Source organism: Talpa occidentalis, unplaced genomic scaffold (assembly GCF_014898055.3).
Source record: "Talpa occidentalis isolate TD23 unplaced genomic scaffold, MPIMG_talOcc4v2.1 talOcc4.16, whole genome shotgun sequence".
NCBI classification, from domain to species: domain Eukaryota; kingdom Metazoa; phylum Chordata; class Mammalia; order Eulipotyphla; family Talpidae; genus Talpa; species Talpa occidentalis.
Window position 1 is genome coordinate 1,987,358 of NW_023601653.1, and position 27,952 is coordinate 2,015,309.

Here is a 27,952-nt window from a genome sequence, read left to right on the forward strand (position 1 = left end):
AGGAAACCCCCCACTGGTTCTTGGGAATGAAGAATCACCAGCCACCAGGGCCCCCACCCCAGAGAGCCCACTGGGGGTGCAGGCGTCGGGGCATGCAGCTTTAGAAAAGCCCACAGCAGCCAGCGCCTGGCAGACCGCAGCCACCAGGGGCGGAGGCTTGGCAAGCCCGATACAGCCCGAGACGGTCCACCCAGGTTTCCAGGACAACCTCCACACAGCAGGAGCCTTCGTGCCCGGTGCGTTTTCCTCGGTGGGTGTCCCTGACAGCCAGTGCCGAGTACCAGGTATACAGTAGGTGCCAAATACACATGCACTGTACGGACAAAACTGCAATCACAGAGCCAGGGCAGAGCCCGCGCCCTGGAACAGGGGAGGGGCAGGAAGGAGCTTTGGCACCGGCACAAAGACCGCAGGCCGGAGCCGCCTTCCAGGCCGGGAGAAGGACCCTGGGGAGGGACGCGGCGGTGGGCAGCTCTACCTGGGCGTCCCCTTCACCCCTGTCTGAGCCTCTGCAGCGAGCAATGGCACATTCTAGGGGGGCGGCTTCCTACTTATTGGCTTTGGAGAGAAACGTTCTTTTCAAAAATACGGAAACTGAAACCTCAACACCCTCATGCCTTTGGATCTGCCTCTCTGCAAGTCAGTCCGTTGTCCCGGCCACGGCTACTTATCTCGGAGCCAGCGGATCCACGTTCCGTCAGGAGGGAGACGTGGAAGGTGGCCTCGCGGGGGGAGCGGAGGAGAAACCAGGGGAGCCGCAGGGGTGGCCAGCGGCCGGCGCCAGTACTCACCCGCACGACCACCACCTGCACGGACACGTGCTCGGGCAGGCGGATGGGGGCCCGGAAGTGCGTGGCCAGCGCCACCAGCAGGTGCAGGATGGCCACCAGGTTCTTCGCGTGGATCGCTTTGGGGGAGGAGAAAAGGGGCGGCTTTCAGCGGGTTGGAGAGGAACCCCGGCCCCGTCCAAAAGCCAGCAAGGGCTGCGTCGACTTAAAACCTCAGGAAAACCCCCAGGGCGGAAAAGTCAGGAGAGGGGTCCCTCAGAGTCCATCGGGGTTCTGGTGTCTACTGTCTTGCTGGCCTGAGCTGACTTTAAGAGCATGATGTTTTGGGGCCTCCCCGGTGGCGCAGCGGTTGAGCGCTGGGCTGCGAAGCTGCCCGCAGCCTCTGCAGCGCCGGTTCGATCCCCGGCCACCAGCGAAGGTCCCACATGGCGTGACAGACCTCTCCTGCCGCCCGCTGCTCCCCTCAGCACTGTACTTCGGTCCTTCTGCCTGTTCTGCTCCCCGCTCTGGCTCCGGTGGATTCTCTCACCCTCCCGCGCTTCCGACTGTGCCCAGTGCTTGTATAAATAATAAATCTTTAAAAAAAAGAGCACGATGTTTTGGAAAGGGCTGAAGGGGGCAGTGATAGGGAGCAGGACGGGGCGGGAGGGTGGAATGAGCACACAGACAGGGCGAGACCAGGACGGCCACGGCCGTCACAGTACTGGGTGCTCAGCGGCAGCCCCGCCAGGCAGTGGACCTGGTGGTCTCCTGGAGGGCGGCTGGGGGAGGGGCGTGCAGGATGCCCCCACTGCCTGGGCCTCCCGTGCCATCCCCGAGTCTACCAGCCCATGGACCAGCGTGTGGACCTTCACGTGAGCCCTCACGCACAGCCACGGATACGTGAGCAGGCCTGCAGGCCAAGGCCTTGATGCCAAGGAGCCAGGGGCAGGAGTCCTGGCCACAGCAGAGCGCCCCTGTCCTCCGAAGCCTGCCCGCATGGAGGGGTTGGGGAGGGCAGCAAGGCCGCGCGTGGGTTCCCGTGCACCTTCCCGGCCCTGGCCAGGCTGCCAAGATGTCGCGGTCCTGATGCCAGCGGGCTCGGACTCGCCCGGGGCTTGACGACCTGCTCTGCTGGGCCGGCAGTAAAACGGCAATGGCCTTGGTGTCCCTGGGTTTGGGCGGGGCCCCTTCCAAGAGCCCCAAGAGCCTCTCCCCATCCTGCCTCCAGAGGCCCCCCCAGATCTATCCAGCCGGAAGCCGTGCCTCTCTGCTCTGGTGAGGGGCACAGCCAGGCAGGCAGGCCTGGTCCCAGGAGCCAGCTCCAGGGAGGGGGTCACCGGCGTCCTGCTCTCCCGGCGGCCACTCACAGTCCACGGTCCACTGGGGCGCCCAGCTGTGGGAGCGCAGCAGGTCCCGCACGGCCTCCAGCACCGTCTGCAGCTTCTGCTTCTGCCCGACCTCGGACTGTGTCACCTCGGCCACATTCAGCTTGCAGCCCCCCAGCTTTTCTGTGGAGAGGCCAAGGGCAAGGGCAGTGCGTCAGGGGGAGCAGCCCCTCGGGACCCTCCCAGCCCCCTTCTCCTGGCCCTGGGTGGGGCGGGCGGTCTCAGCGGGGGCTGCCGGCTGCAGAGGGACAGGACCGCGCTCTCAGATCCGGGCGTGCTTCCACCCCACCCCCCAGCACCCCGACGGTCCTCCACGTCCCACTGGGCCCCCCTTCCAGGGCCCCTCCCAGTGCTTCAGTTGTGCGGGGAGATGTTACAGCTTATTATTGACTCAGCTTTGCCCGACCCTTTGTCCGGTTCCCTGTGCCCCTCAGGTGAGGCCTCCCGTGCGTCTCTCCCTTCTGACTTATTCCCTGAGCACCGGCTGCGCCGCTCCACGCGAGTGCGGCTATGGCGGGAGTGCGCGTGTGCGGACACATTTTCCTGACCCTCCCCAGGCCCCCGGCCCAGGCTGTGTCCGAGACTCGGTGGATAGAAGCGGCCGCGGTGGCCCTGGGGACTCTCGTCTCTCTCTGAACGAGCGCTTTGGGCAGACGCTGAGGGGCGGGGCTGCTGCCAGCGGACAGCCCGGCCCATCCCGACCACACCCCGGGCCGGCTGCTGGCGGCCCCTCAGCTGCTGCCGTCCCGACCGTGGCGAGTGCGGAGTGCTGGCCGGGGAGCGGGCCTGCGGGGGCAGGTCGGCGGCATTTCCAGTCTTAGTTTTTCAGGTACATCCTGCCCGAGTCGCTTCGCCTGGTGGCGAGCGGACCCTCCCCTGCTCTCTGCACCCGGGCGCCCAGTGACCTTCAAAGGCTGACACAGATCATGTCACAGCCCCGCGCAAAACCTCCCGTGGCTTCCTGTCCCTCGGAATACAAGCCTCTGTCTACCAGGCTGGACGTGACCGCCCTGGTGCAGGCCCGGCCCCTCCCCGCTCCATCCCGCCAGCTCCTCCTCCCTCTCCCCCTCCCGCCCTCACACAGCCTCCCCTGACGCTGCCTGGACGCTGCCCCTGGGGCTTCGCAGCCACCCCAACCCCTGCCCCTCGCCAGCCCCGTGCCGTTCCCCTTGGCCTGGCCCCTTTGAAGCATCTATTGTGCGTGAGGTCGAATCAGAACATGTGCAGGGGTATGAGGGGTCCCTCCCGTGTCACCCCTGGATCCCCGCTCTGTTCCTTCTGGGGTCTCCACATGGTGCTGAGGGCCCCCCGATTCAGACAAATACTATCCACAGCTCCCCAACATTTCCAGCAGAAGGAGCCCCATCCTTGCCGTCAGGGGGTCACAGCTCTGCCCCCTCGGTCTCAGTGCACAGATGTAGTGGACACTTCGGGAAGCCATGGGTGAGCTGCCTGCAGCCCATGGCTGAGGGCTGGACAGGGGGCAGCGGGCGGGGCCGGGGACGCCACTGGGAGCCAGGGTTCAGGGTTCAGGGCTGCGACCTGGAGTCCGCTTGGCCGTGTGACCAGGTCGGCAGCTGGAGAACGGCGGGGTCGGGGTGTGGGCGCCCCTGCGGCGGCCCTCTGCAGCGGGGCTCACCCAGGAGCTTCTGCAGCACCTGCCCGTCGTACAGGTCCTCCTCCAGCTGCTTCACGATGATCCGCTCCTCCACCAGCACGTCGTTGACCCAGTCGATGAGCACCTGCGGGAGAGCGGGTGGCCTCAGGCTGCGGGCCGGAGGGCTCCTGGACGCCCTGGGGGCCACGGCATGAGCGGTCACCCAGGGTGAGTGGGTGTGTCAGACACAGCCGAGCCACGGACCAGGACGCGCAGAGGAAACACCCTCGGAGGGTGGGCCCTGGGGGCGGGTTCCACTTGGCCAGGGCTGCCCAAGCCACTGCCGCAGACCTGGCCAGAAAGGCCTGGAAATGGCAGCTCCCGGCTGCTCTCAGGCGAACACAGGCCACGCCAGCCCCAGCCCCTGCGAGTCTCGGGGATGTGCACAGGGTGGGGTCCAGGCTGTTGGGGATGGGGAGGCGGTGGCGCAGCCCATGATGGCCACAGCATGATGGACGCGCCATGCAAGGAAAACGGGGAGCCGTGAGGGGACAGGAGGCGGGAAGCCCGGAGCAGCCTGGGGCCAGGCAGAGACGCCCCCACTGGCCCCATGACACAGCAGCCACGATAGGCTCCAGGCCACAGAGACCTCCTGGACCCCTCACCCTGCAGCCTGACCCTCTGACCCCTCCACTCCAGACCTGCCGGGGTTTGCTGCCGTCCTTCTGTCAGGGCCTTTGCAGGGCTGACTGGGGCCGGGTGACCCTCTTGCCTTCCACTTGGTCCCGGGCCCCAGCCACACGCGCCGGCCTCCCAGCCACAGACCGGGAGCCAATAACCAGACGTGGCTGAGCCACAGAACAGTCATCACGACACAGCAGTGGAGACCACCAGGGACGGCCTCTACCATCGTAGCCCAAGCGTGAGCCTCGTGTGGGAACAGCATGGCCAAGGCACATGGAGGCGCCGTGGAGACCGAGCTCCACCGGGCTGACTGTGCGACCTTGAGCCGGGCACGCGGCCTCTGGTGCCTCAGTTTCATTAGCAAGGAGGACAGGTCAGTTCCTGCCCCCGTGTGACCCAGCAACGTCAGGGCTGGTGCTCCCCGTGGTGCTAACCTAAGCGTGCCCCGGACACTTACTGACTCTCGACTGACCCCACATAAATGCACCAGAGGAAAACCTCAAGGGACGCAAATAAAAATACTGCCGCTCTGCAAGCACAGCCCCCACCCGCCACGGCCCGCGGCCGCCCCACCACGAGTCACCTGCCGCTGTTCTTCCAGGCCGTGTGTCTTAATCCTGCTTCGCAAGACAGTTTAAAGATAGCAGCGGTCATTATTTTAGGGTGGACTCATTTGCAAGCCCTGAATCCTGCAGACAAATGTATGGGATGTAAATAAATGATGCGTTTTGCGCGCATAATTTAGGAGCTGACTTTAGCCAGAATTAAAAATTACTTTGCCGTCAGTTCCTCCTGATCCCCAGGACCCGCAGCCTGTCCCCAGAGGCCAGCGCGGTGCCGAGCCAACCGCCTGCGCAGCCTCGCGCGGCCTGAGACACCCAGGACGTCGGGGCTCGGGCGCTGCCGGGGCCGGCCGGCTTCCAGCCCAGGATCATTTTTACGCCATTGATTTTCTTGCGCGAGAAGAGGCCAGGAAGGAAACGGAACCTACCACCAGGAAGGGTCTTTCCAGTCGCCAGGAAACGAGACATGAATCTGCACTCACAGGGGACCTTTCTCCGGCCGGTCATTCTCCTTGCCAGGATCATTAAGCAAATGCCGTTTGGGGGGCGGGCAAATCGGTCCCGGGGCCCACCGCAAGGCGGCGGATGGAGACTGGACTCCAGGAAAGGCTGCCCTAGAAGACGGCGTGCCTGGAAGCCAGGACGGGCCAGAAGCCACGTCGCATCAACAAGAGCTTACAGAAGTGACACCAGGCACGGCCGCACGCAGATGACACGGCCGGAGGCGGCCACCTGCGGGTCGGGGGGGCCTGTCCGGAAGCGGACTTGGATCTGGGGCTGTCAGAAGTTTCTGTGGTGAAGCCGCCCTCCACCGGAACCGAACACGCTGCTGCCCCTAAGGCCTTTCCAGCACTTTCTGGAGGGCGCTGGAAACACCACCCCAGTGAGTCTGTCTGGCTCCGGGGCCCCCAGGACATGCTCTTCCTGGCCCCATGGGCCTCACCCCACTGGTCGGGGAGGAACAGGGTGCTGGGGCAGAAGCACAGCCGGCGAGGAAGAGGCTGCGGGCCAAGGTGCCGGCCCAGCTGACCCCTCACCGCTCTGACCTTGGCACCAGCTCCTTCCCACCCCAGGAAAGGAGGGGCTGACAGTCTGCTGATGTCAGCGAACCCCAACTGCAAGCCATGCCAGGGCCTCACACTCAGGCCCCACACACCTGGCAGAGGAGGAAGAACCAGCCGCCGGCGCTCTGCCTCCCCTCGCCACCCACACGCCGCTGTTCGGAGCCTCGCTGGAGCGCACCGCCCCGCAGCCGCCACGCCGGCCGTGCCACTGTCTCTCCCACCACGTGTTTATGCTTATTTGGAAAACGCTCCGTAAAGTGAAAAAGACACTCCCGGCCTGCCTTGTGATGTGACCTGCATGTGAGCAGGCAGAACCTTCCAGAATTTCCCCACTCGGGACACACATGCTGGAGGGCGGCAGCTGGCCTAGGAGACTGGCCCGCCCGTGGACGGCGGCAGCACAGGAGGCAGCAGAGAGCGAAGGGGCTCAGTCAACCTGGCGCCGTCGCTTCCTGTGGCTGCTGCTCCCGCCCACAGGGCCGGAGCTTCCTCTCCCTGCCCCGAGGACGTGTCTCAGGGTCTGATGTCAAGGGGCTGGTCTTGGGCATCCTGGCCCCGGGCCCTGCCACAGGCCGCAGCCAGCCTCCCTCCCCCACCCTCATGAGCTCACTGGGGGCCCGCCGGGGCCTCCCGGAGCATCTCCCGACGCAGTCCCCGGGCTCAGGTCTGCAACATCGCACAGAGCGAGGCGACATTCGCAAGCTCTAGGGGCAAGGGTGCGACACCTTTGGGGCACAGGTTCAGCCCATCCCACCTGGCTCCCAGGAGAGCCCAGGGTACCCCCCCAAACTGGTAAGAATGAGGGGACTGTAGAGCCAGGCGGGCACCAGGGTAGGCGCAGCTCCAGCCTGTCTCTGGGGAAGCAGGGCAGAGGCCTCCTTCACCGGCCCTGCCCGTCCGCAGCCCTTCTCTGCTTCAAGGGGCATTAACGCCCCCAAACCCACAGCCCCATCAGCCCAAACACCCCATGCCCTGTGAGGTGGCCCTTCACCTGAACCCACAGGAGCAGCCGGAGGCTGTGGGGGCCCTCCTGGTGGGCGAACGAAGGACACTCAGCTGACCAGGCCCCTCCTCGGGGCTCAAGCCGAGGTGGTGGGACCGGGAGGAGCAGGAGAGACAGCGACTCATCCTGGCGTAGCCCCCACACTTGTCCCTGACCTGTGGGCACTTGGCTGGCTCCTGTGGGGCCACCGCACGCAGAAGCTGGGGTGACCAGCAGCTCCTCGCAGCTGCACCAAAGTGGGTGATGCTGTGTGCTTCGCTCCCGCCTGAGGTGCAGGAGGCCGGGGTGAACGTCAATCTTGGTCTGGCGGGGCCATGGGGGCCGGGTCATCGGACTAAGTGACCTCTCCCGTGTGTCTGTTTCCGGGAGACACTGGCGTGGACGTGGTGGACAGATGCCCCCCATGGTGTGGGCAGGCACACGGGACCACTGAGGGCCTGAGCTGACCGGGGGAGGGAGGCCTCCTGGGCCCCACCTGCACCCCGGCTCCCCGGGGTCTCCAGCTGCAGACGGCAGAGCCGGGCACGCGTCAGCCTCCGCAGTCACGTGGGCCGCCTGTCACGCACTCCTCTGGGTATTTATAAACGGCCTGTCGTCTGTCTCTGGAGAGCCCTGACTAATCGGTGCCTCCTGCTTCTGCCGCTTAACTGTGCCCCGTGGCTCACAATCTGGCGGCTGAGAGGCCGGGTCCCTTGCAACTTCTATTCAGAACACCAAAGTGGGATTCGGGAAAAGAAATCTTAAGATAAACGAGGTAACCGAAGTCAAGAATCAGCATTTGGGGGTGGGCCCCAAAGTTGACATCTTCGACGTTAGTTCTTAGAAACCTCTAGTTCTGCAAAGGTCTGGCTGGGCCGGAGCCGGCCCTCGTAAAGGTCAGTGGTCAGCAGCAGCGCTGAGTGCAGGGAGCGTGGGACCTGCGGGGAGCCGAAAGGGCCACCCCAGTGAGGGCGTCCAGCGTGCTCCGGCCAGTGCCTGGGGGCAGTGAACGCCCAGAGCCTTGAGGACCAACACAAGGGTGGGCGGAGGACATGCACCCCGGCCTCACGGCCCCCACTTGTCCCGACAGATGCCCGTGGCAGGTGTCACCCCAGCACACCCCAGAAAGGAGCTACGTATGGGGCTCGTGCTTGAGCAGGTAGGGCTGAGGTGGGGCAGGCCCAGTGCCCAGGGGTCCCGGGGCCCGTGATCTGGGGGGTGCTCGCCCTATAGGCACCTGGCAGCCGGACTTGGACCCCAAAGGACACGTTTCTACCCCAAAGCGCTTAGGTGGTCCCCACTGCGGGGGCTAGTATTGTAAGATTGGTTTCTGCCATTTCTTTTCATAGTTTTGGGGTTTAAGTTTGATAAATTCCCAACTGGAAGGGGACCCGAGGGGGGATCCTAAGAGGCTGTTGTCACCCGCACAGCCAGGCACGGTCTTCCGGACGCCCCCGGCCCCCCGTGTGTCATCCACGGCTGCCTGACCTGACGACGTCTGGGCTGAAGGGGCGAGGCTGCTGTCAGCACCCAGCACCAGCCCGGCTGGGGGCCCCCGTGTGAAGTCTGATGGCAGCTGAGGGTAGAGCAACCGAGACTGCCACCCCCTTGGACAAAAGCTGCAGATAAAGCCTCGCGCTTGCTGGGGCTGGTGGGGCCACGGGGATGGACAGCAGAGGCTGCAGCCCCGGCCCTTGGCCTCTGCCCTGCTGTGGGGGCCAGCCCCCCCCACCAGCGAGCGGGCACGTGGCTTCCACGGAAAGGGGGGTGGCCGGGGCAGGTGGCTGGCCCTGGGGGCTCCTCAGCAGGACGGGCCAGAGGGGCTCCAGGACCTGGTCTCAGAGTCCCTTCCGCACCCCAACCAGGCTGGAGAGTTTCAAGCCAACTTGCAAGGCCCAGCTGCCCCTCCCACGTCTTCACAAAGCCCGTGTGGGGGGCCTGGAGGGGCCCTGGTCCTGGCCCCCTAGAGCCCCATTCAGTGCCCTGACCTGCGCGTCCTGCTGCCCCCTGACCTAACGCAACATTCAGTCCCTCCTTTTGTCCACAAAGCCTGAGCCCCAAAGCAGTGCCCTGTCGGGGAGACCAGCCAAGACACCCCGCCTTACCTTGATCAGCTCCTTGAATTTGGGGTTTTCCTTGGAAGTGGGGTCGATCATCGTCCGTTCCTCATTCTCCTCTGTGGGGGACAGGGGAGCCGGGGTCAGCGTGAGCGCACAGGTGAGGGGCAGGGCCTGCGTTTCCGGGGGGCGGGCCCACAGGCCGCCCACCACAGGCTCCACCACTCCACACCCCCGGCCTCACGCCCCCACCCCGCCTGGCACAGACAACCCAGCCGGACCCTGTCCGGAGCAGCCCACGGACCGAATCCAGGGGCACCAAAGCCCCACTCTCCTTGGCCCTCACACCCCGTCCCCTGAAAACCACCAGAAGGCTCCGGCCCCATCTCCCTCCCTCCCTCCCTCCGCCCCAGGTGATTCCCAGCGGCCCGCCGGCACCCGCCTGGCTCTGGGGACACCGGGAGTGTGACCAGACTGTCCCCTGCGGACCTGCTGGCCTCACCAGCCAAAGCAACAGGAGGCACATTTGAACGGGACAGCAGCAGCGACTTGCTCCGCCCAGACTCTCTGGACAAGTCTGAGTGTCTAAGGGCCCAGACTCCCGAGCGGCGGCCGCGGGATGTCTGTTCCAGAGGCCGTGGCCGTCACGCGTCAGCCCCGCCCCGCGGGGCCCGTACCGAGCAGGGTGTCCTCAGGGTGAATGTCCACCAGCGCAGGGAACAGCGGCGAGTTGATGGCATTTTTGCCTTCTTCCTGCAGGTCAGTCACTGCGGGGGGAGAGAGCAGGTCAGGGGGAACGGAGGCCGTGGCCGCACACGCGGGCCGTGGGCCCAGAAATCACTCCTGTCTTTGAAGCAGCAAACAGACACTCCTCGGGGGCTGCGGCTCAGGCTGCGTCGGGGAAACGTACCCTGAGTTCTCCCCCAAGGCAGACCCGTCCCTGGAGAGCCCGGCCTCCCCGTCACGGCTCTGGGACACAGGAGCAAGACACAGCAGCTTCTGGATGCTTCTAGATCTGCCCACGGCTGCTGAGACCCACGGAGCCGGGGCGATGGTGACGAGGCTAGAGAAATCGGGGTGCCCCAGCGGGGCCCGTCCCGTGAAGGACTAAAGGCGAGTCCGGAGCTAGACGCTGCCACCGCTGGTGGCCAGGTTCTCAGGAAGCAGGGCCAGGACAACAGAACACACAGCAGGCCCCAGCAGTGCGGGTCCAGAGGCTTCTGCCTGGAAGGCCCGCTGTGTAGACGGGGGACGGGGAGGACCAAAGCCGCAGGGCCAGAGACAGCGGGACGGGGGGCGACATGGACCCCGCAGTGCAGAGACCCCAGAGGAAACGCCTCGAGTCCTTGGGGCACCTCTGCAGGACCAGAGCAACGCCGGCGGCCCGGAGTCCTCCCACCAGCGGTGGGCCACGCCGTCCCCTCTCCAGTGAGACGGTTTTCAAGGTGAAAACCTCCTTCCAATGCTCGCGCCATTAGCAGCTTTAGCCCCTCCAACCCTGGCCGAGAGGTGGTAAGCCCCCAGGGGACGCGGCCAGCTGGCTTTGCAGCAGGCAGGCCAGCGTGGTCCCCCGCCGCTGGCAGAGAGACCCCAGGCAAGTCCCCTTTCTGAGCCTGTTTCCCCAAAAAGTCAGGGTTCCTAGAAGGACTAAATGAAGCAATGACGTCACCCCTCCAGCCCAAGCCCACATGTGGTGGACAATCCAGACTGATCCAGCTTTGGGGACCTACCCTCCAACCCTGGCAAGGATGACAGCAGTGGGGCCCCCAAATACCAACTGCTACGATCAGGGAAAACCCAGATATGAGACGTTTAGAAAAGGGGGCTCTTGGGTGCCCCCATGTTCTAGAGCAGCAAGGTTCCGGCCAGGGGGAAGCAACCCAGGGCCACTAAGGGAGGCGTGGAGCATCACGCACCCCGGAAAAGGCAGGAAATCCCAGCAGCTGCCGCGCCACAGTGGACCTTGAGGCCCACACGCCCACGGCAATAAACCAGACACAGAAGGACAAGGACTGACGCCACTTACGTGCGTTCCCCGGAGGAGCTGATTCAGAACAGACAGGGCCAGGCCCGGGCTGAAGAGAGCTGGGCCTGGAGCGTGCCGGGGGCGGGGCGGGAGTTGCCGCGGAGGGGAGTTCTTGTCACCAGTGAACTGTGCCCAGCAAGGGCTAAAATGGCAACTTTTGTGTTAACTGCATTTTACCACAACAAAAAAGAAAAAGCAGGATCCTCCCCCGACAGCACCCCAGGCTGGAAGGCAGCCTGGGGTGGGCGCCCCTGAACCCAGCCCACGGGGGCGGGGCCGTCCTGAGAACAGACCCCACGCACTGACGTCTCTTTGTTTTCCGAACAAAAGTACATCCTTAAATACACAAGAGGCTCCAGCGCTTCGCTCTACCTATAGATGGCACAGACGTCCTGGCAGGCGCCCAGATGTTCAGCGGCTTTGAGGACGCCCCGCCTGGGGCACAGGGCCGCCCCGTGGGTCTCAGTCCCCCGCGGGCAGAGGTCTCGGCTCCTCCCCGAGCTGCTTCTGCCGCCCTTTCTGTGCCCGCATGAGGCTGTGCCTTCCTGAGCCGGCCCCGGCTGTCCACGCGTGCAGCCAACACGGAGCCGGCCGCCCCTTGCAGCCACCGCCACTGCGCTTTGAGACCCCTTCCTGCCCCACGGCCCCCACAAAACTGCAAGCACCCCACGGGCCACCCAGGCCAGTGGAGAAAGCAGAGAACACAAGGTCCGGGGGTTGTTTTCATGCATATGGGGCTGCACAGAGGACTTCAACCAGCTAAGAGCCTTCCAGAGCAGCAGGGGGACAAGGGGTGACTGCCTGAGAGCCGTCTCGAGCACGGTGCCCCGGCCAGCGCCGCTGACGGCTCGGGGAGGGTCAGAGGGGCGGGGCCCAGTCACAGTCATCGGTGCTGGCGGCTCTGGTGGTCCCAGAGGAACCAAGACCCTGGTTTCAGACAAGCAGAGAGGTGCCCGGGGGGCCTCAGGGTGCAGGTGAGGCGGGTGGTGAGCGAGCAAAGCCCGCATCAAGCGCTGCGCCCCCCACCCCGGCCCCGCCCAGGGTCATCCCCTCACTCAGACAGACGGGCCTGCGGGGGGCAAGGCTTCCAGAAGGGCCTGATGCCTGAGCTCCACATCGCGGGCCGGGGGTGGGGGTGAAAGAGAAGCGCATTTTCAAAGCACGGAAACTGGGTCACATGAAATCAAGCATTTCCACATCACCCGAGCACATCAGACAGCCCTGAGCAGCCGGGAATCTCACGACCTTAATGAATGCGCAGTGTGCTCACAGAACACCGGCCCTGGGCCAAGCGCTCCTTCCGCAGGGCCTGGCGAGCGCGCGCCCGAGGGACACAGGCCCCGAGGCGGGCGGGCGGGCGCGCGGCAGGAAACCATGGCCGGTGGTGGCCAGCACTGCGCCCCAGAGTCCCGGTGCGAACCCCACTTTGTCACGTGCTGGTGTGCAGCTGGGGCAAATCCCTTCCCTGCTCAACCTCCGTTTCTCCGCCTGTCCCTGGGGGCGGCCGGGCGAGCACCACCTCCCCGGGAGGCTCACAGAGGAGCAGGGCCCTGAGCTCCCGGCTCAGGACACAGGCTCCGCAGAGGGGCAGAGAAGGGAGTGATGAAGAACGGGCAGCCCCTCGTCCCAGCAGAACCGTGGGAGGCTCCCTGGAGGAGGCAGCAACGGAAAGACTTGAACGATGGCAAGAATCCATCTTTCAAGAGAAGGGGCTCTGGACTCTGCCCAGCATTCGGGTGACGTGTCCAGCTGGATGCCCCTCTTCACAGCCTGGGAGTGTCCTCCCAGGGGCCCTCAGCTGAGGAGCCCGGGCCAGGCCCGATGACCATCATCTGAAGGTCTGTCTGCCGTCCCGGAGGGGCCCCTCCCGGCCGCTCCCTGCAGCTGAGTGTTTCCACTCATCCCGGGAATGCTGTGGTTTAAGGGGCTGGTTCCTGTGCCAGAAAATCAAGCTCTTCAGAGACGGAGATGCCGGCCCCTTGAGTCACCGGAGCAGTCGGCGCGGGGCGGGGCGTCGGGCGCAGGGCGGTGTTCAAAGGGCCTGGGTGCGAATCACAAGGCCTGGGGCTAGTTTTCCTGCGCGTGTGCCCTTGCTGAGAGCCTCGCCCTGGTCCACACGAAACCCAACGCCGATCACGGGGTTGAGGCCAGCTCATCCCACCGCACCGAGGTCGCCCACCCCAGGGTCAGCCCGAGGGCGCGGGACTCGGCTGTGCACGGAGGGTAGAGGGAGCGTGATGGGGCGCTGGCTGGGACGAGAGCCCCCTGGGGACGCTGCTCCTCCCTCAGCCGGGGGTGCAGAGGGTGGGTGCAACCACAGGTTTCAGGAGCTCTCAGAGGAGCTGGGCTTATGTGGAACCTCAGCCATTGCAGTTCACAGTAAATGTCCGACTCATGCTCCTGCCTGTGGGAAGGGACTGTAGCACCTACTATGTGCCTGCTACCCTCCAGGATGCCCACTCAGCTCATCTCCCAGCAAGCCAAGGGAGGGAGGGTCCGGGTGGGTCAGCATCTGGTAGATGGGAAGCACCTGGCATGTATCCCCAGTGGGGCTCGGAGTCAGGACAGACTCTGGTGCCATCTGCTCTTGCAGGTCACTGTGCCCGGCGAAGTCTGACCCACCTTCAAGTCACAGCTTAAAGGCCACCTCCTCCAGGAAGCCCTCTGGGTGTTCCCCTCCCTGCCCACACTGCTCTCTGCCCAGCTTAGGCCACACAGCCCTGGAACTACCTCTTTCCTGGGTTTTGTGCCCACATCAGTGCTAACTAGCTCCTTGCACACAGTAGGTGTTTAAATCTATTTAAGGGGCAGAACCGTGAAGGGCTTAGAACCCCAGAGTCGGTTTGCTGGTTGCAGATTCCAGCTCAGCCACAGATGACCTGGGCCATGCGGCCGCCCTCACCAAGGTCAGGAAGAGGAAATGGGGGCGCGCTCGGGTGAGCAAGCGCGCGGGGGCGCTTCCACGGCCATGCTCTTCCCATCCCTCCAGCCAGGGACTTGCCAGGTTTGAAACAAAACCCTCTCCTGCTGGAATCACTGCGCGGGGGACAGAGGGGGGCCTGACAAGGAAAAGCTGGCCACTTGAAAGCGTCCCCCCAGGAGCCCGCCATTTACACCTCGGGCCAAACGCAAAGGTTCCTCCTTTGATTTTTTTAAAAAAATCTTCTTCTTTGTATGGTTTTCATTTATTTATTTATATCCAGGCTCTTTCCAAAAAAGGCTCTTAGGCGGCTTTTCTTTTTCTCTTTGACATTATTAGAAAAACACAAGTTTGGAAGCGGCTGGCGCAGAGAGCCGGGCGGCAGAGGGAAGGCACAAACCCCACAGCACAAAGGCTCCCGCTCCCCTCGGCCACCCCTGCAAAGATGGGGTGCAGGGGCTCATGGGAGGGGGTCAGGGAGGATAAAAGGGCCCCCATGGGGGGCTGAGCGAGTGGCCAGCCTGGAGCTGCAGGGCGACCCCTGCATTTACTTCCTGACATTTCTCCAAGCGTCTCATTTCAACACAGCTGAGCCGCCGGCCACCTGAGGTGCCTTTTGACATCCTATAGACGCGCCCTGGTTTTCAGCGGGAACAAAAGACCGGAGAACATTTTTAGCGTCCTCCCCCAACCCCATCTGAACCAGGATCAAAGAGAAAACCCCAACGGCGGCTCCTTCCTGGCTCTACGTCTGAAGGAGGCTGGCAACGGGCGGACACTTAACAGCCCCTTTCCAGACAGACCCGCGTCCGGCTCAGCCGATCCACCTCGGTCCCTGAACAGGTTCAGCGTCACCAGCAAGAGGACAGCGAGCGCCTGTGCGGGCCGGGCGGACCCCTCGGCCCGCTTAAGGGGGACCCCTAGCAAGTCTCTGCCTATGAGGCTGGGGTGGGGGCGCTGGGGGGAGTGAGACTCTCTACGAATTTCTCCCCCGGCTTCCACCTTAGGGGGGTCATCAGGGAGGGTCTCTCTGCAGAAGCTATAATTTATCGGAATAATTACATAATCGGATCATCGGCCACAAGGCGCTTCTGAACGGAGCATTCTTCTAAAAATAAATCAAACTATTTCATGTGAAGCTCTCACAGCTCCAGGAGCTAAAATAAGGCCCGAATGAGATCTACCAAGAGCAATGCAGACTCCACACGGCGGGGGGCGGGCGTGCCGGGAGTGGGGGGCCGTCGGTCTGATGCCCAAGGATAAGGTGATCAGACAGAGCGGTGACCCCAAATCAAAAGGGTGCGCTATCTGCGGCGTATCCAGTTGTAAAGATCTTGAACCCAAGGCCCGGTCCTTCCTGGAGGTGGTGAGCCCAGCTGGGGGCTCCCAGGGCCCGCGGCGGGAAGGTGGTGTCCTCCCGACCCCATCGGGCAGGAGCGGCGTGGCCATCGGAGTGGCCGCCACGAGGCCGTCCTCACCTTTAAAGAGGTTGGTCTGGCTAGTTGCTGCTGAAGTGTGGACCCCGGCCTTGTAGGGGGGACATCGGGCCCTCGTGATGAGCTGGTACTCTATGTCCCTCTACCCCGCTGCGGTGTTCGGGAGGACGGGTTTGAGCTGCTGACAAGCTGGCAGGAAGTGGAAGCAGCCTGAGCGTGGCCCAAACGGTCAGGCTCGCTCAGCTGAACGTGTGATTTATGGGGTTTGCTCTGCTGGGGCACAAGGCTCCATCTCATTTCTCAAAATGAAAGTCAGTTTAGAGGCCAAACTAAACGTGTAAGCATTTCAATAAGGCAACATCCAGTGAGGGTGCTGACCCGAGTCAAGCGCTCACCGCCCAGGATGGGTCCTGGGCAGCAGCGGCCACCTGGGCTGTGCAGCCCACTCGTCCAGCAAACGTCAGGGTAGAGGGGCTGGGCACTAAGGGGCAGGTGACCGAGACCCCAGGGCCTGCCCTCACGCTGAGGAGAGTCTGGTGCAGGCAGCAGGTTGGGGGGAGGTCCCCACAGCCAGCGCAGCCTCTGGCACAGGGAGGTGCAAAACGTGCATCAGTTTTGAGTTTCAAAAGCAGGTTTGGACAAATTCAGCAAGATATTTTTGTACAGAAAACTCAAAGCTACTTGTGTGCACAAACTCACAGAGAAAGGAGGGAAAGGATGCGCTCCAAAACGACCAGACCAGCCTCACCCCTGGAGGGGTGGCGGGGGCATGGAGCAGACCTTTGAAGACGTTCACATGTTGCCGTGGAAACTAAGTTAGAGCATGGACAGATGAATGACGGGGTGTGTCCCCGGGGCCCCTGGCAGGGGCAGCAGGAAGGAGACCAGAGAGGGAAGGAGGCACAGCCTGGGGGCAGGTTGCCCAAGGTGGGGCTGCAAGGCTCCGAGCACCAGGCAGCTGCAGCTCCCGCTCACCTACCAAGAGGGCCACCCCAAACTACTCGTGTCTGCCCTACACCTCCCCATTTCCCCACCACCCGCCCCAAATGGCCTTCGCTGTCTGGCTAACCTCACCCTATCCACCCCCAGACTCCTCTGCACCCCCACCTCCCAGACGATTTAGGGCTCCCCAGAGCCCCCAGCACACGAGACAGTCATAAACCCTCACCCCTCTCCCGTAGCTGTGGGGGCGCCCGTCTCCCTGCCCCCCAGAAGACTGCCAGGGGACCAGGCCCTGCCCGTGCCACCCACTCCTGGACGAGCACCCCATAAACACCCACAGACGAGATGACCAGGATGTTGCAGGGCAAAGTGGAGCTGGGTAGAGGATTTCGGCAGGAGACACGCAGTCAGAAGGACTGGGAACAGACTGTTCTTGCAGAACACCCCACCTCCAGACACTTAATTGGGAGGAAGAGAGAGTTTCCATTAAGGCTTACATTAGCCCCAGTCGCGGGTCACCAAGAACCCAATTACCGCGAGAGGCCGCGTGGAGGGTGAGGACTCAGAGGAAGGCTTTTGTGCTGCAATTAGGGCCTTACTGGGACAAGCTGCCCCCAGAGCAACATCCCCCAGCCCCCTGCCGTGGGCACGTCTACACCAGCACCTGCCGCAGACCCCGGAGCGGGTCCGGCGGGGGCTTCTGAGCCCCACGCCGCTGAGCGTGAAGGCGCGTCATAGAAGCTGGAGCGCAGAGGCCGGCGCCACAAAGCTCATGCCCTCCCGATCCTTTGCCCCCAGGTGGGAACTACGTGAGAACGGCAGGAAGCCAGCTGTCCGCGGGAGAACGGGCCGAGGGGCTCCTCGGCCACCGTGAATGTCAGGCTTAGCACAGGCCGCGCCGGGCTGCGGAAACCAGGACAGGGAGGAGCCGCTCTGCTTCCTAAAGGACGCCCGGTCCTTCCGGGACAAGAGCCCGTCGGGTCGGTTCTTCCAGAGGAAAGCAAGTGGGTCAGTGGATTCGAGCCGCCTGCCCGAAGGCATGAGAAGAGTCCCTGGGGGCGAGCGGGGCGCCTGCTGAAGTCGGGGCGTCCGTGCTGGCCGCCGCGGGCCCCCGCTCTTTCCCCTCTTCCCACCCACCCCCACCAGGGGCCCAAGACTGCCCTAGAACACAGGCCCACCAGGTCTCCCCTCTGTCCCCCACTGCCCCCCAAACACAGCCCAGGCCCCTCCCCCAGCCCTGGGCCCCACTGGGGAGCCCAGGGCCAGGCGGGTCACGCCTCCGGGACCACCGCCAGGGGCGCAGGGGCCCAGCGGCAGCGCCGCACTCCCAGGCCCGCTGCAGACACCCCCTCTGCCCGGCTGCGGCCGCCGGGCTCAAAGGGCGCTTCCCTCTGCCAAGCCCCAAGCCTGGCGGTGCCACGGGGAGGGAGGCGAGGAGGGCAGAGGCCTTGCAGCGCCCGACCCCTCCCAGAGGCGGCCTCTCTGCACGCAGTGGGAAGGGCCCGCCCTGGAGCTAGGGCCGGCGCGGCACTAACTGAACACGAGGCCGGCGCGCGGGGAGAAGCTGTGGTGACCGGCAGGGAGCACGGGCGGAGTCACGAGAGTCGTCGCCCAACAAGTCCAGGCGGCGCAGGCCGCGGAGAACCGCAGACGCGGCCTCTGCAGACCCCCACAGCTGGGTTGGGGTGGGGGGGCCTCCTGCCAGGCTCGGGCTCCGAGAAGGCCGGGGTGGAGCCCCATCGCCCTCGGCCCTGGAGGCGGGCCGGGCACACCCAGGAGCCCCCCCAAGCTGTGCCCACCTGAACAGACCGGGACGCAACTGAACCCCAACAGCCGGGGGCACGGAAGGGGTGGCTGTGATGATGCCAGGGTCGCGGACGCCCACCAGGGGGTCCCAAGGAATCCAGACCTTGAAGCGGCTGCGTTGCCAGAAACAAGGCGCCATCTGAGACGCTGGGTTCTCGGCTGGACCGGCGCACGGAGCACTGACCGCGGACGCTAACAGGCCGCACGATTCCGCTCAGGCCGTGCCAGCCACACAGCCCAGCCCCGCCCGCTCCTGAGCAGTGCCGAGCACCCCAAAGTCCACAATGGCCAGCTGAGGCCGGCCGGGACCGCAGGGGCCGGGAGCCTGCGGAGGCGGGGAGACTGCCGCGACTTGTGAGGCCAGGCTGCGGCCGCGCGTGTGTGCTGGACGCCGACAAAGGGCCGGGCCGGGCGGGGGCAAGAGGCCTGGCCGCCACTCGCTGCCCGGTCCCCCGGCCCTCTGATGGACAGCTGCGGTCGCTCTCCCACGTCCCCAGAAGGGTTCACCTCCGGCCCCCCCAGATCAAGGGCCCAGCTCAAGTGCCTCCTGACCGCGTCCCTCCCAATCTGAAGGCAAGTGTCCGGGTGTGAGTGACCGGATCCGAGACGGCGCGGTTGCCGTGTCCACCAGCAAGGAAGCTGGCCTTGGTGGTTCCTCAGTGGCCACAGAAACCTGTCGCTGGGCAATGACAAGGGGGGACAGGCTAGAAGCAGCAGAGGTGAGGCTGGGGTGAAGCCCCCCAAAATTCAGAATTAAACCAAGAGCACACAAAGTAGCCCCCCATTTCTGTGGCCAGCCAGGGTCCCGGGGCACGATGTGGGATGTCCCACGGGCGGGGAGGGGGAACCGCCACGGTGCCTGCCCGGACCCAGCACTCGGGAGCCCCAGCCCAGCGCGGCAGGAGAGACTTGTGCTTAACACAGAGCAGCCGGGGCGGCCTGGGACGGAGGGGCCCGAGCTGCGAGCGCAGCCGCCTCGTGCTGCCGGACCCACATGCATCCATCCGGGGGCTGATGTCCCCGTCCAGGGACGCCCGGGTGCGGCTGCTGAGAAAGCAGGAAGATTAAATCATTAAGTCACTTAAAAAACCTGCCTTGTGTGCACCGACCTCCAGAGGGGAGGCCCCGCTGAGGAGCGGAAAACGCCGGAAGGACGTCGCCCTCTAGAGGCCGCTCGCCGCCGCGCACCCTGCAGAGCCGCCCCAGCCAGAACCCACCACGCGCCGGGCAGACCCCGCTCCAAGGCACTGGCGTGGGGGGGCTTGGTGCGTCCTCGTCCCAGAACCTGTGACCCCACAGGGGTCTGGCAGACGTGACTGCAGCTGGTGGCTCGTCCCCACCAGGCTGCGGGGGGCAGCAGGGCCTTCCAGCTGGCCCACCAGGGCTGGGACCAACCCCGGAACCCTAAAGAGATGTGAGACTTGCCAACAAGGTCTTGGAGACCCACAGCCATGCCCCCTGGGTTCCCCAGGCAGGACCCTAGGAGGGAAGACCTTCAAGGAGCAACCAGGAGCCCCAAACCACGTCAGAGTCCCCAGCCCACCTGCATGTCCGCTCCTTTCCACCCCAGCTCGCGCAGCTGGACACGCTCCAGTGGAGGGGTACTCGGGGCCTCCAGCCCCTTCCCAGGCCCTCCCCGGATCAAGCTGCGGACCCAGGGACCAGGGCACCCAGGCACAGCCCTTTTCCTGCTAGGGAGGAGGACGCTTGCCGGGGCTCGGGGCCCTGAAGCAAAGAGCAGGAACCGTCACAGGGGCCGACGGAGGATGCGTGCGCACCCCTCCCTAGCGTGAGGCCCCAGCAGGCCCGGTGATGCCCTCACGCCCGGGATGAGCGGGGCAGCTAACTCCCGTTTGCTGTGTGGCCCGGGGCGGGTGAGATAACCTCTCTGGGCTTCCGTTTCCTAAACTGCAAAATAAAGTTGCTGTGGAGCCGCACAAGAGGAAGCTCAGCGGGGCTGGGAGTGTCCCTGGGGCCCAGAAGGCTCAGCACCCATCGGCTGGTCGCTGCCCACCGCACAGGCAGGAAGCCAGGGTCAGAGCACAATGCCAGCTGCCCAGGCCCCAGCAGGGCTCACCACAGCGCCCAGCACAAAGCTCCTGCCTCCCAGAAAAAGGCAGATCAGGCCTCTCGCCTGGAGTGGACAAGAGCTCTCTGATCAAGAATGGGCAGCGGGAGGGAAGGATGGACTCAGTCCTCTCCAAGACGCCCGTCCCAGCAGGCCCCCCCCAAACACTTCGCTGCAACTTGTCCCTGAAAACGCTCCAAACGCCGTTCTTCCAGGCCAGCGCCCCGCGACCCCCACCAGAGTGAGGGGAGCTCCTCGGCACGTCCCTTCCAGGCCCCCGGGGGCCTCCCTCATTGTCCTGCCACGACTAACCTCCCCAGAAACGCCAGCCCAGGTCCCCTCCCCAGACAACGTTCTCCCCAAGCAGAGAAGAGCCCCCGGCCCCGCTGGGCTTCTGCGGGAGGGATCGGAGGCGGCGGCACTCACTGGACAGGGCGCCCCGGCGGAGGCCTCAGAGGCAGGCGGACGGAGCGGCGAGGGACGGGGCATGGGGGACGCGGGCTTCATATACGATGGGGCGGGGGCCACCGTGACTTGCAGTCCCGGCAAGGGCCCTGCGGGAGCCCGGGGAGGGTCACGGGATGCAGCGCGCGAGCGGACGGGGCTGTTCGGAGACGATAGCGCCTGTAACCACAAAGGGGATTCCTGGCTCGCGGGCAACGGCTCACGGGCAAGCAGCCGCTCCCCACAAGGCAGCCACAACCTGGGAGAGGGTGTGGGGCCCGCCGTGGCTGAGGCACCTCTGTCGGCCCAGCGGGAAGCGTGTGCGGCTGCCGGCAGCCTCCAGCATCGCAGGGGCCGGGAGCACGGCGCCCGGCGCCGAGGGGGGTGAGGCTCAGCGGGGGCTCCTGGCACAGGACCCGGGCTCGTCCCCCGGCAGCACCTGTGGTTTCCCAGGACATCAGGACGGGCACCGAGGAGGAACACGGTTCGCCCCGTTTCCACGACAACGGAAGTCAAATACCAGAAAACAGAAGCGCGCAGGAGGCCTCCCGGACCGCGGAGGGTGGGCGCGGGCGGCTGTGGGAGATGGCGCTGGGGAGCCAGGCAGGGCAGTGGAAGGAGACCCCCGGCCTCCTGGACCCCGAGCCCCGCCCCAGCGGCCTGGACACGCCGCCTAGTCCCAGGGTCCACCGGTCACCTCTGGCCGGGTGACCTGCGCTGGCATCCTTGTATGCACGGTCGGTGGACAGTGGCCACCAGCCTCGTGGGGCTGCCCAGGGGTGTGCAGGGCCCCACTCTTGTTCATAATCACCCCCAGGCTGCTGCGTGGTTGACCCGCATATCCCAGGTCAGCCAAGCAGGAGAGTGTCCAGTGCCACGTTGCCCGTGTCTCTGGGCTTTTTGTTGATGTCAGTGTCAGCAATGCCCGGCACAGCCGAGAACGGCGTCTGGGCTGCAAGAGGCTGGGGGTGTGAGGTCAGAGGAGACAGGGGGCCAGGTCTTCAGTGCCCGCGAGTGGACAGTATCTGTGGAATAAGGCGCCTCAAGCTGACACACAGCAAACACGTCGTGTGTTGCCTGGGGGGTGGATGCTGGGCTGGGGGCTTGGAGGAACGTCTCCCGGGAGCGGGGCTCAGCCCAGCGGACCTCCTCAAACACAAGAAGGTGGACAAGAGGAGGGCCAGACCCATGGCAGAAGCAATCAGGGGACCCCAGCCCCCACCCCGCGGCTCCCGCCCCACTCACTCCTTAGCGACGTCAGACCTGTCCGTGGGCTGTGGGCATAGAGCCCAGGTGGCCCCCACTCTGGTGGAGGCACAACATCCCCCGCAGTGGATTTGGAGATGGGGCCCCTCCTGCTCTGCCCTGGCTCCGTCACACGCACCCCGGAACACGGGCTTCCAGCCCCAGCTCTTGGCTTCCGGCTCCGTCCTCACCTGCAGGCTCAGCCCGTGAATCCTGCTCAACTGTCTCATCCTCTCACCCCGGATGTCACAGCTCAAGATGCCCTGTGACAAGCAGCCACCAAGTCCCAGGGCAAGAAGCCCTTCCACCGCCGATGTCCCCCCACCTTGTCAGAATAGGAGCCAGAAGATTCCTCTGATGACAAGCAGAGCACACAGCAGGGAGGGGGCCACCCTGGGGTGTCACAGCCACCCTCCGTTAATCTGAGCAGACGCCACTGGGAGACTGACAAGTGCTATTTAAAACCAGATGACAGCAGTCTCTGCATCTGTTTCATGACACGTCTCTGTACCTGTCAAACAAGCTAAGTGAGACTTTCAAAGGGAAGAGGCGCGTGTTTCTGCTGCGACTAGATCGACACCCGGCGGGGACACCCAGAACCCGCACCCCAGGCCACACGGTGGCCCTCGCGCCCCGCCCCAGAACAAGAGGCTGGACGTGGTGCCAGGGCACGCATGCCTCAAACTGAGGGTGAGCGGTTTTTATTTTAAAGGCGTGCGCGTCAGGAAAAAGCTGTTTATCTTATGGTGGGGAAGTTGCCTAGAGTCAAATAACAACGCAGACGTTCATCTGAAAGGGCCAATCAGTTTGCAAGCCGCGGGCCCCGGCAAACCCAGGCGGGGGCTTGGACAGATGAAAACAGGAGAGCCGGGCCCTGCCCACTCCCCGCCCAGCCTAGAGCAGAGCCCTGGAGCCGGCGAGCGGGAAGACACGGGCGAGCGAGCGGTGCTCAGAGAGGCCTCGCCCTGGCAGCTCTGCACCCGACGGCGGACGGCGCCCTTGGGTGTCCTGTGTGACCCACCAGTGATCTCCTGAGTACAAAGAAACGCAGAAACAAAAGGGCCCGAGCCGCCGTTCTAAGTGGCTGGTTCACTGTTACGCCCAATTCCTGTCCTGCTTGTCTTTGTTTTAAAAACAGCAGTGACAGGCCAGAAGGGGAAGCTGGCGGGAAAACTGGGCAAAGGGGGCGATCCTGTCACCACAAAGCCAGCAGCCTTCACGATGACGTGGAACGCGAGATACCAAGATAAAACCAGACGACCTGCATTGGCGGTTGATGCCCACCACGCCTGGACTTCCGAAAATAACAGCGCTGGAGGAATCGTCACCGGTGGGGCTCGGGCACTGGCTGATGGAGCGTGAGGACGGGAACACGGGAGAGGGGGCAGCGCGAGCCCCGACACCCACTCACCCCGGCCCACGCTCGACGTGGGGAGGGGGTAGCACGGCCCCGACCCGCTGTGGGAACCGAGATCCTCGGGCACCAATGCCCCGGGTCCCGAGCACAGACCCCACAGGTGTCAGAGGCTGCAGGGAGGGTCAGGAGTGTGGCCCTGAAGTGAGGATCCTGAAGTGGGGCCACTGTGGAAACCCGGCCCCTTCCACATTCTACACGGTGTAGTCAAAGTCAACGACAGACAGGCCGCTCCCTGGACGAGCGAGCCACGTTCCCTGCCCCGGCCGCAGCAGCCCTGCCCACCGGTGCCCCTGCAGGTGCTGCTCATCCCCAGCTCTCTCGTGCGCTGGACCCCGCCGGGCCTTCTCTGCACTAAGCCCCTCGCCAGAGGCAGCTCCCCTCAAGGCCGCCCGCCCGCGACTGCGCGGGCCTCTCTGCACTCCTGTCCCTGCGGGGGCGGCCCGCTCCGCCCGTGTGTGTCCATGCAAGTGTCCCTCACTCTTCTCTCCCTCTTGTAACAAACCTGCCCTTTCGGGTCCAACGAAGGCCCCGGTGTCCTGGAGAAACTCGCCTGGGAACTCGGGGTGCTGGTGAAAGGGGAGCTCTGGGGAAACCCGAACCCAACAACTCCAAAACGACATCACCCTCTCCGCTACCAGGAGCCTGTCCATGCGTCCTCACTGGAGGCAGGGCCTCTGCAGACGGGGCCAAGTGAAGACGCGGTGGCCGAGCGTGGGGTAAGTAAAGCACCAGGCATTTCCCGCCCTCCCGCCATCAGGATAGAGGAGGGAACCCTGCGGCCCGATGGCGGCACCCGGAGGGGGGCGTGGGCGTGTGTAGATGGGATTCACCTGGGCTGAGAGCAAAAGAGCGAAAAGAATGGAATTGCAGAGCGTAGGGAGCAGAGCAGCAGGGCCACGGGAGGACGCCGGAGGGCGCAGGAGAGGGAAGACTCGCGGGGGCTGGGAGGCCTGCCGCGTACCCGGCAGCTCCCACTACAAACCTGAAAAGCCACGAGGGCTCCAGGACTCCTTCACCCGTCGGCCCTGATCACAAGGACAAGCTCTGCACCCGTCCCGCCGCTACCTGAGTGGCAGGGGGTCTCCCTGGCTCCTAGGAACGAGGGAAAACTGGACACACATACTTGGGGCGGTGGGGCGGCCACGTGACGACAGGAGCACGGATGTGCCCACGAGCCAAGGACAACGAGCCTGAAGGAACCACCAGGACGCAGGGAAGTGAAGGACGCGCCGGCCCCCCAGCCCGGTTACTCAGAGCTGAGACCCACCATCGAGACGGGCGGACTCCAGCTTCCCCTGTCTCCCTGCCCCGCCCGGCCACAGTGTTACCGAATGCCGGCCTCAGTTTCCCTCAGCCAATAAAAGGAAAGCGTTTGAGGAAAAGGAAAGTGGTTTAATTTGTCGACAAATGAGGAGGCAGCACTCGTGTCCGGAAGACCACCGTCCTGCTCTTTGGCAGAGGGCGGGGTGTCCATCCGAGGGGAAAAAGGCGGGGGAAGGGGTCGGCAAGGAGACGGGAGGCGCCTGCCTGCTTTTTTCAACGACTGCTGTAGCTCCCTTCTCCTTGGGGCGCAAGCAGACAGACCTGTCAAGCAAGGGAGAAATTGCCAGAAATATGGGACAGACTTGTTAATGCTTATCCGAGAGACCAGTCCTTTGTGACCGCGTCAAAACATCTGGAGCCCCTGCAGCCAGCAGCAGCTCTCCCGGGCTCAGGCTGACACCCCGCACAGCCTCTTCTCTGGCCTTTGGGTTTTTCACGCACACACAGATTATTTTTAGCAGCTGTTGCTGCTCCAGTCACCCATTCGTTGTAGAACCGAATAATCCCATTATATATGATTTGATCGGCTCATAAAATTACCCTTTGTTCTAGCAGATACTTATTGAGCGTGCCATCCCGCTCGCTGCGTTACATTTTTCAAAAATCATTTACTTAGCTAATGATCACAAACCCCCTAATACAATTTACTCTTAAATGTGTTTAATTTTCTCACAAATGGAACTCTAAGTTCACAAGCTGAGCATTGTTGCTCAGTTGAGAGATGCAGCCAAAAAAAAGGGGGGGGGGTTCTGCCTACAGCAGGCTCACCCAGCAGGGCCCACCGGCTCCCTGGTCCTCCCCAGCGGGAAGGGGCTGTGAGCGCAGCCTCCCAGGCACCCAGGGCCCATCCAGGCACGCCCAGCGGCCTCGCCATCAGCTGGCTGGGGGCACCGGGGCGTCAGAGCGGAAGGTCGGCAGAGGAAGCCCACGTGGCCGGGACTGACGCAGCAGTCCTGAGCTGTGGGCTGTGGGCCCCATATAGTGATCAGACCAGAGCCACTGTCGGGGGAGGGAGAACCGGATGTCCGTTCCCGGACATCCCCTCGGCCCCGGGCCTCTGTGCGCAGCCCAGGAGGAGGCAAGACCGCAGGAGGCCGTCAGTGGCTAGAGGCAGGCGAAAGCCTGATAACTCACCCTACGCCTCATCTTCATGTACATCGTAGTCACATCCGCCAGGGTCCCATTTCCAAATAAGTCACAGTCAATGGCCTAGGACTGAGACCTACACAGCTTCTGTCTCGTGGGCGGGGGCACCAGCTGACCGTTCCTCGCCAGGCACCGGGGGGCATCAGGTCTGCCTCCACCGTCCCATGGCTGCTCTTACAGAGCAGAGGCTGGATGCAGCTGAGGGTGGCCGGGGGCTCTTGTTGAAGGTGGACTGCACGGAGGAGGTGGTCACTCTCGAGACCTCTGCTTCAAGACCACCTCAGCTTTGCCTGCTCCACGCCCACAGTCTCGCAGTGAATCTGCCCGATGGAGTGGGAGGCCTTGTGACAAGGACGGAGACGAGCGAGCCAATCTGGTGTGTCTGCTCATTCCTCTCCCGGGGAGGCTGTGGCAGGTCCAAACACTAGCCACGGCAGCAGGGGGGCCCAGTGGCCTCTCACTGCGGCAGCTGGGACGGAAAGAGCTGAGGCACCATCGGGGTAGACACAATTCAATCTGCAACAGAGACCTTCCCCGGCTTCGAGACCGCTCCGTGCGCGGATGTGCAGTATTGACGGAAGCCAGCGCTCCGGGGCATGTTCATCGTGCCCACGGCGCTGACGAAGCCAGGAGCTCCTTCCGTCCAGAGCGGGGCAGGAGGCTGTGGGGCTTCCTGGCCCGTGGTGGCTGGCTGCACACTTGCACCGTCTTACCCCCTGGGTAACCTGAGGCTGGAGCCGCTCACCTGGCCCCATCCAGGGCCTCGGGCTTCCTTGTTACCTGGGCGGAGTCACGGGACACTAACCTTCCCCAGGTCCTTATTCACCCCTCCCCGCCCCCTGCCTATGAACAGCTGAGCGAGGGACAGCGCTGGCCTTCCTCCTACTCTACAAGAATCCTCCAGAGTTTGCAGCAGAGAATTTGCAGCAGCCAAGCTTGAGTCTCTGATTACAGGACACCTGCCAGGAGAGACCTTTCCACTAGCTGGCAGGCAGGCGCTGGGCTGACTGGCTGAAGCCTCGCAGAACTGTGCTTCCTCCCAGCTGCTGCAGCGGGCAGACCCAGTTTGCAGGCAGCAGCCAAGGCAACAGCAGGGGCTTTATGACACAGGCAGGCACCCCAGCCCAAAAGGGGTGCACACCCTGGGTGGGGATAAACGCTGGGCCAGGGCCTCCCTGGTGGCGCAAGGAGTTAAGATGCAACCTTTGAAGCTGTCTGCAGCCACTGCAGCACGAGTTCCATCCCCGGCCAGGGAGCAACCCACAGGGCGCAGCAGACCTCTCCTGTCTCTCCGCTGCTCCCCTCAGCAGTGGATTTCAGTGGATCTGCCTGTTCTGCTCCCTGCTCTGTCTCTGGTGACTTCTCTCTCCTCCCATACCTCTGGCCTGCACCCCAGTTCTTGAATGCATAAATAAATAAATCTTTAAAAAGAAACAAACAAACAAATCCACTGGGCTGGCCTCGGCTCGTGGTCACTTCTCCACAGTTTCCCATCACCTCTGGGGCCCGTGCCTATGCTGAGGATGCCCCTGGGCGCCCGAGGCCGTTCCATCAGGTGTGGTGTGCAGTTCTGCAAACACCCCCGGGGTAGGTGGGGAGGCGTCACCAACCATGCTGCCCCAGAAGGGACAGGGCTGAGCCCTCAAGCCAGTGAGTCAAAAGGGGACAAGTGCGCAGGTCGGGTCTCCCCGCCCAGTGCTGCCGGCGGAGTCTGGACAAGGGCAGAGCGTGGGGTTGCGGGGACTGTCGGGATTTCCTGTTAACAACAGTTTAAGGAGACTGAGGGATTTAAAACATACCCCAAATTGGGAAGCAGAATCTATGCCAGAGACAGGGTTTGGAAGCTCCGTGTGGGAACTGAGCCTGTGCCCGGCGCTGGGGGAGCAGCCATGGCCCTGCCCCCTGGCTGGCATCTCCTAGGGCTGCCTGTGCCGCACAGGCCGGGCTTCAGCAGTTGACAGAAAGACTGAAACAGTCACTCTGGCCCTTGACAGTAACAGTTCGCCGACCCCTGCCATAGAAGGGCTGAAAGCAGAGGAATCTGGGCGGGTCAGACTCAGCCCCTTCAAGGCCCGAG

The 27,952-nt window shown here is 64.1% G+C and overlaps 1 protein-coding gene across 3 annotated transcripts in view; it reads right to left on the bottom strand.

The window, feature by feature from the left end:
• The window catches only part of PARVB (parvin beta), a 56,612-nt gene that overhangs the window by 14,456 nt on the left and 14,204 nt on the right, over window positions 1-27,952 (bottom strand). For 2 of the 3 annotated variants that reach the window (XM_054695988.1, XM_054695987.1), the window contains exons 2-6: window positions 9,780-9,869; window positions 9,151-9,221; window positions 3,795-3,897; window positions 2,138-2,278; window positions 792-907 (exon numbers count right to left, since the gene is read on the bottom strand). In XM_054695988.1, coding sequence (XP_054551963.1) covers window positions 792-907; window positions 2,138-2,278; window positions 3,795-3,897; window positions 9,151-9,221; window positions 9,780-9,869 — 521 coding nt within the window. Of the gene's footprint in view, window positions 1-791; window positions 908-2,137; window positions 2,279-3,794; window positions 3,898-9,150; window positions 9,222-9,779; window positions 9,870-20,726; window positions 20,765-27,952 lie in introns of those variants that run through there. The other variant, XM_037513403.2, reaches the window with a different exon arrangement.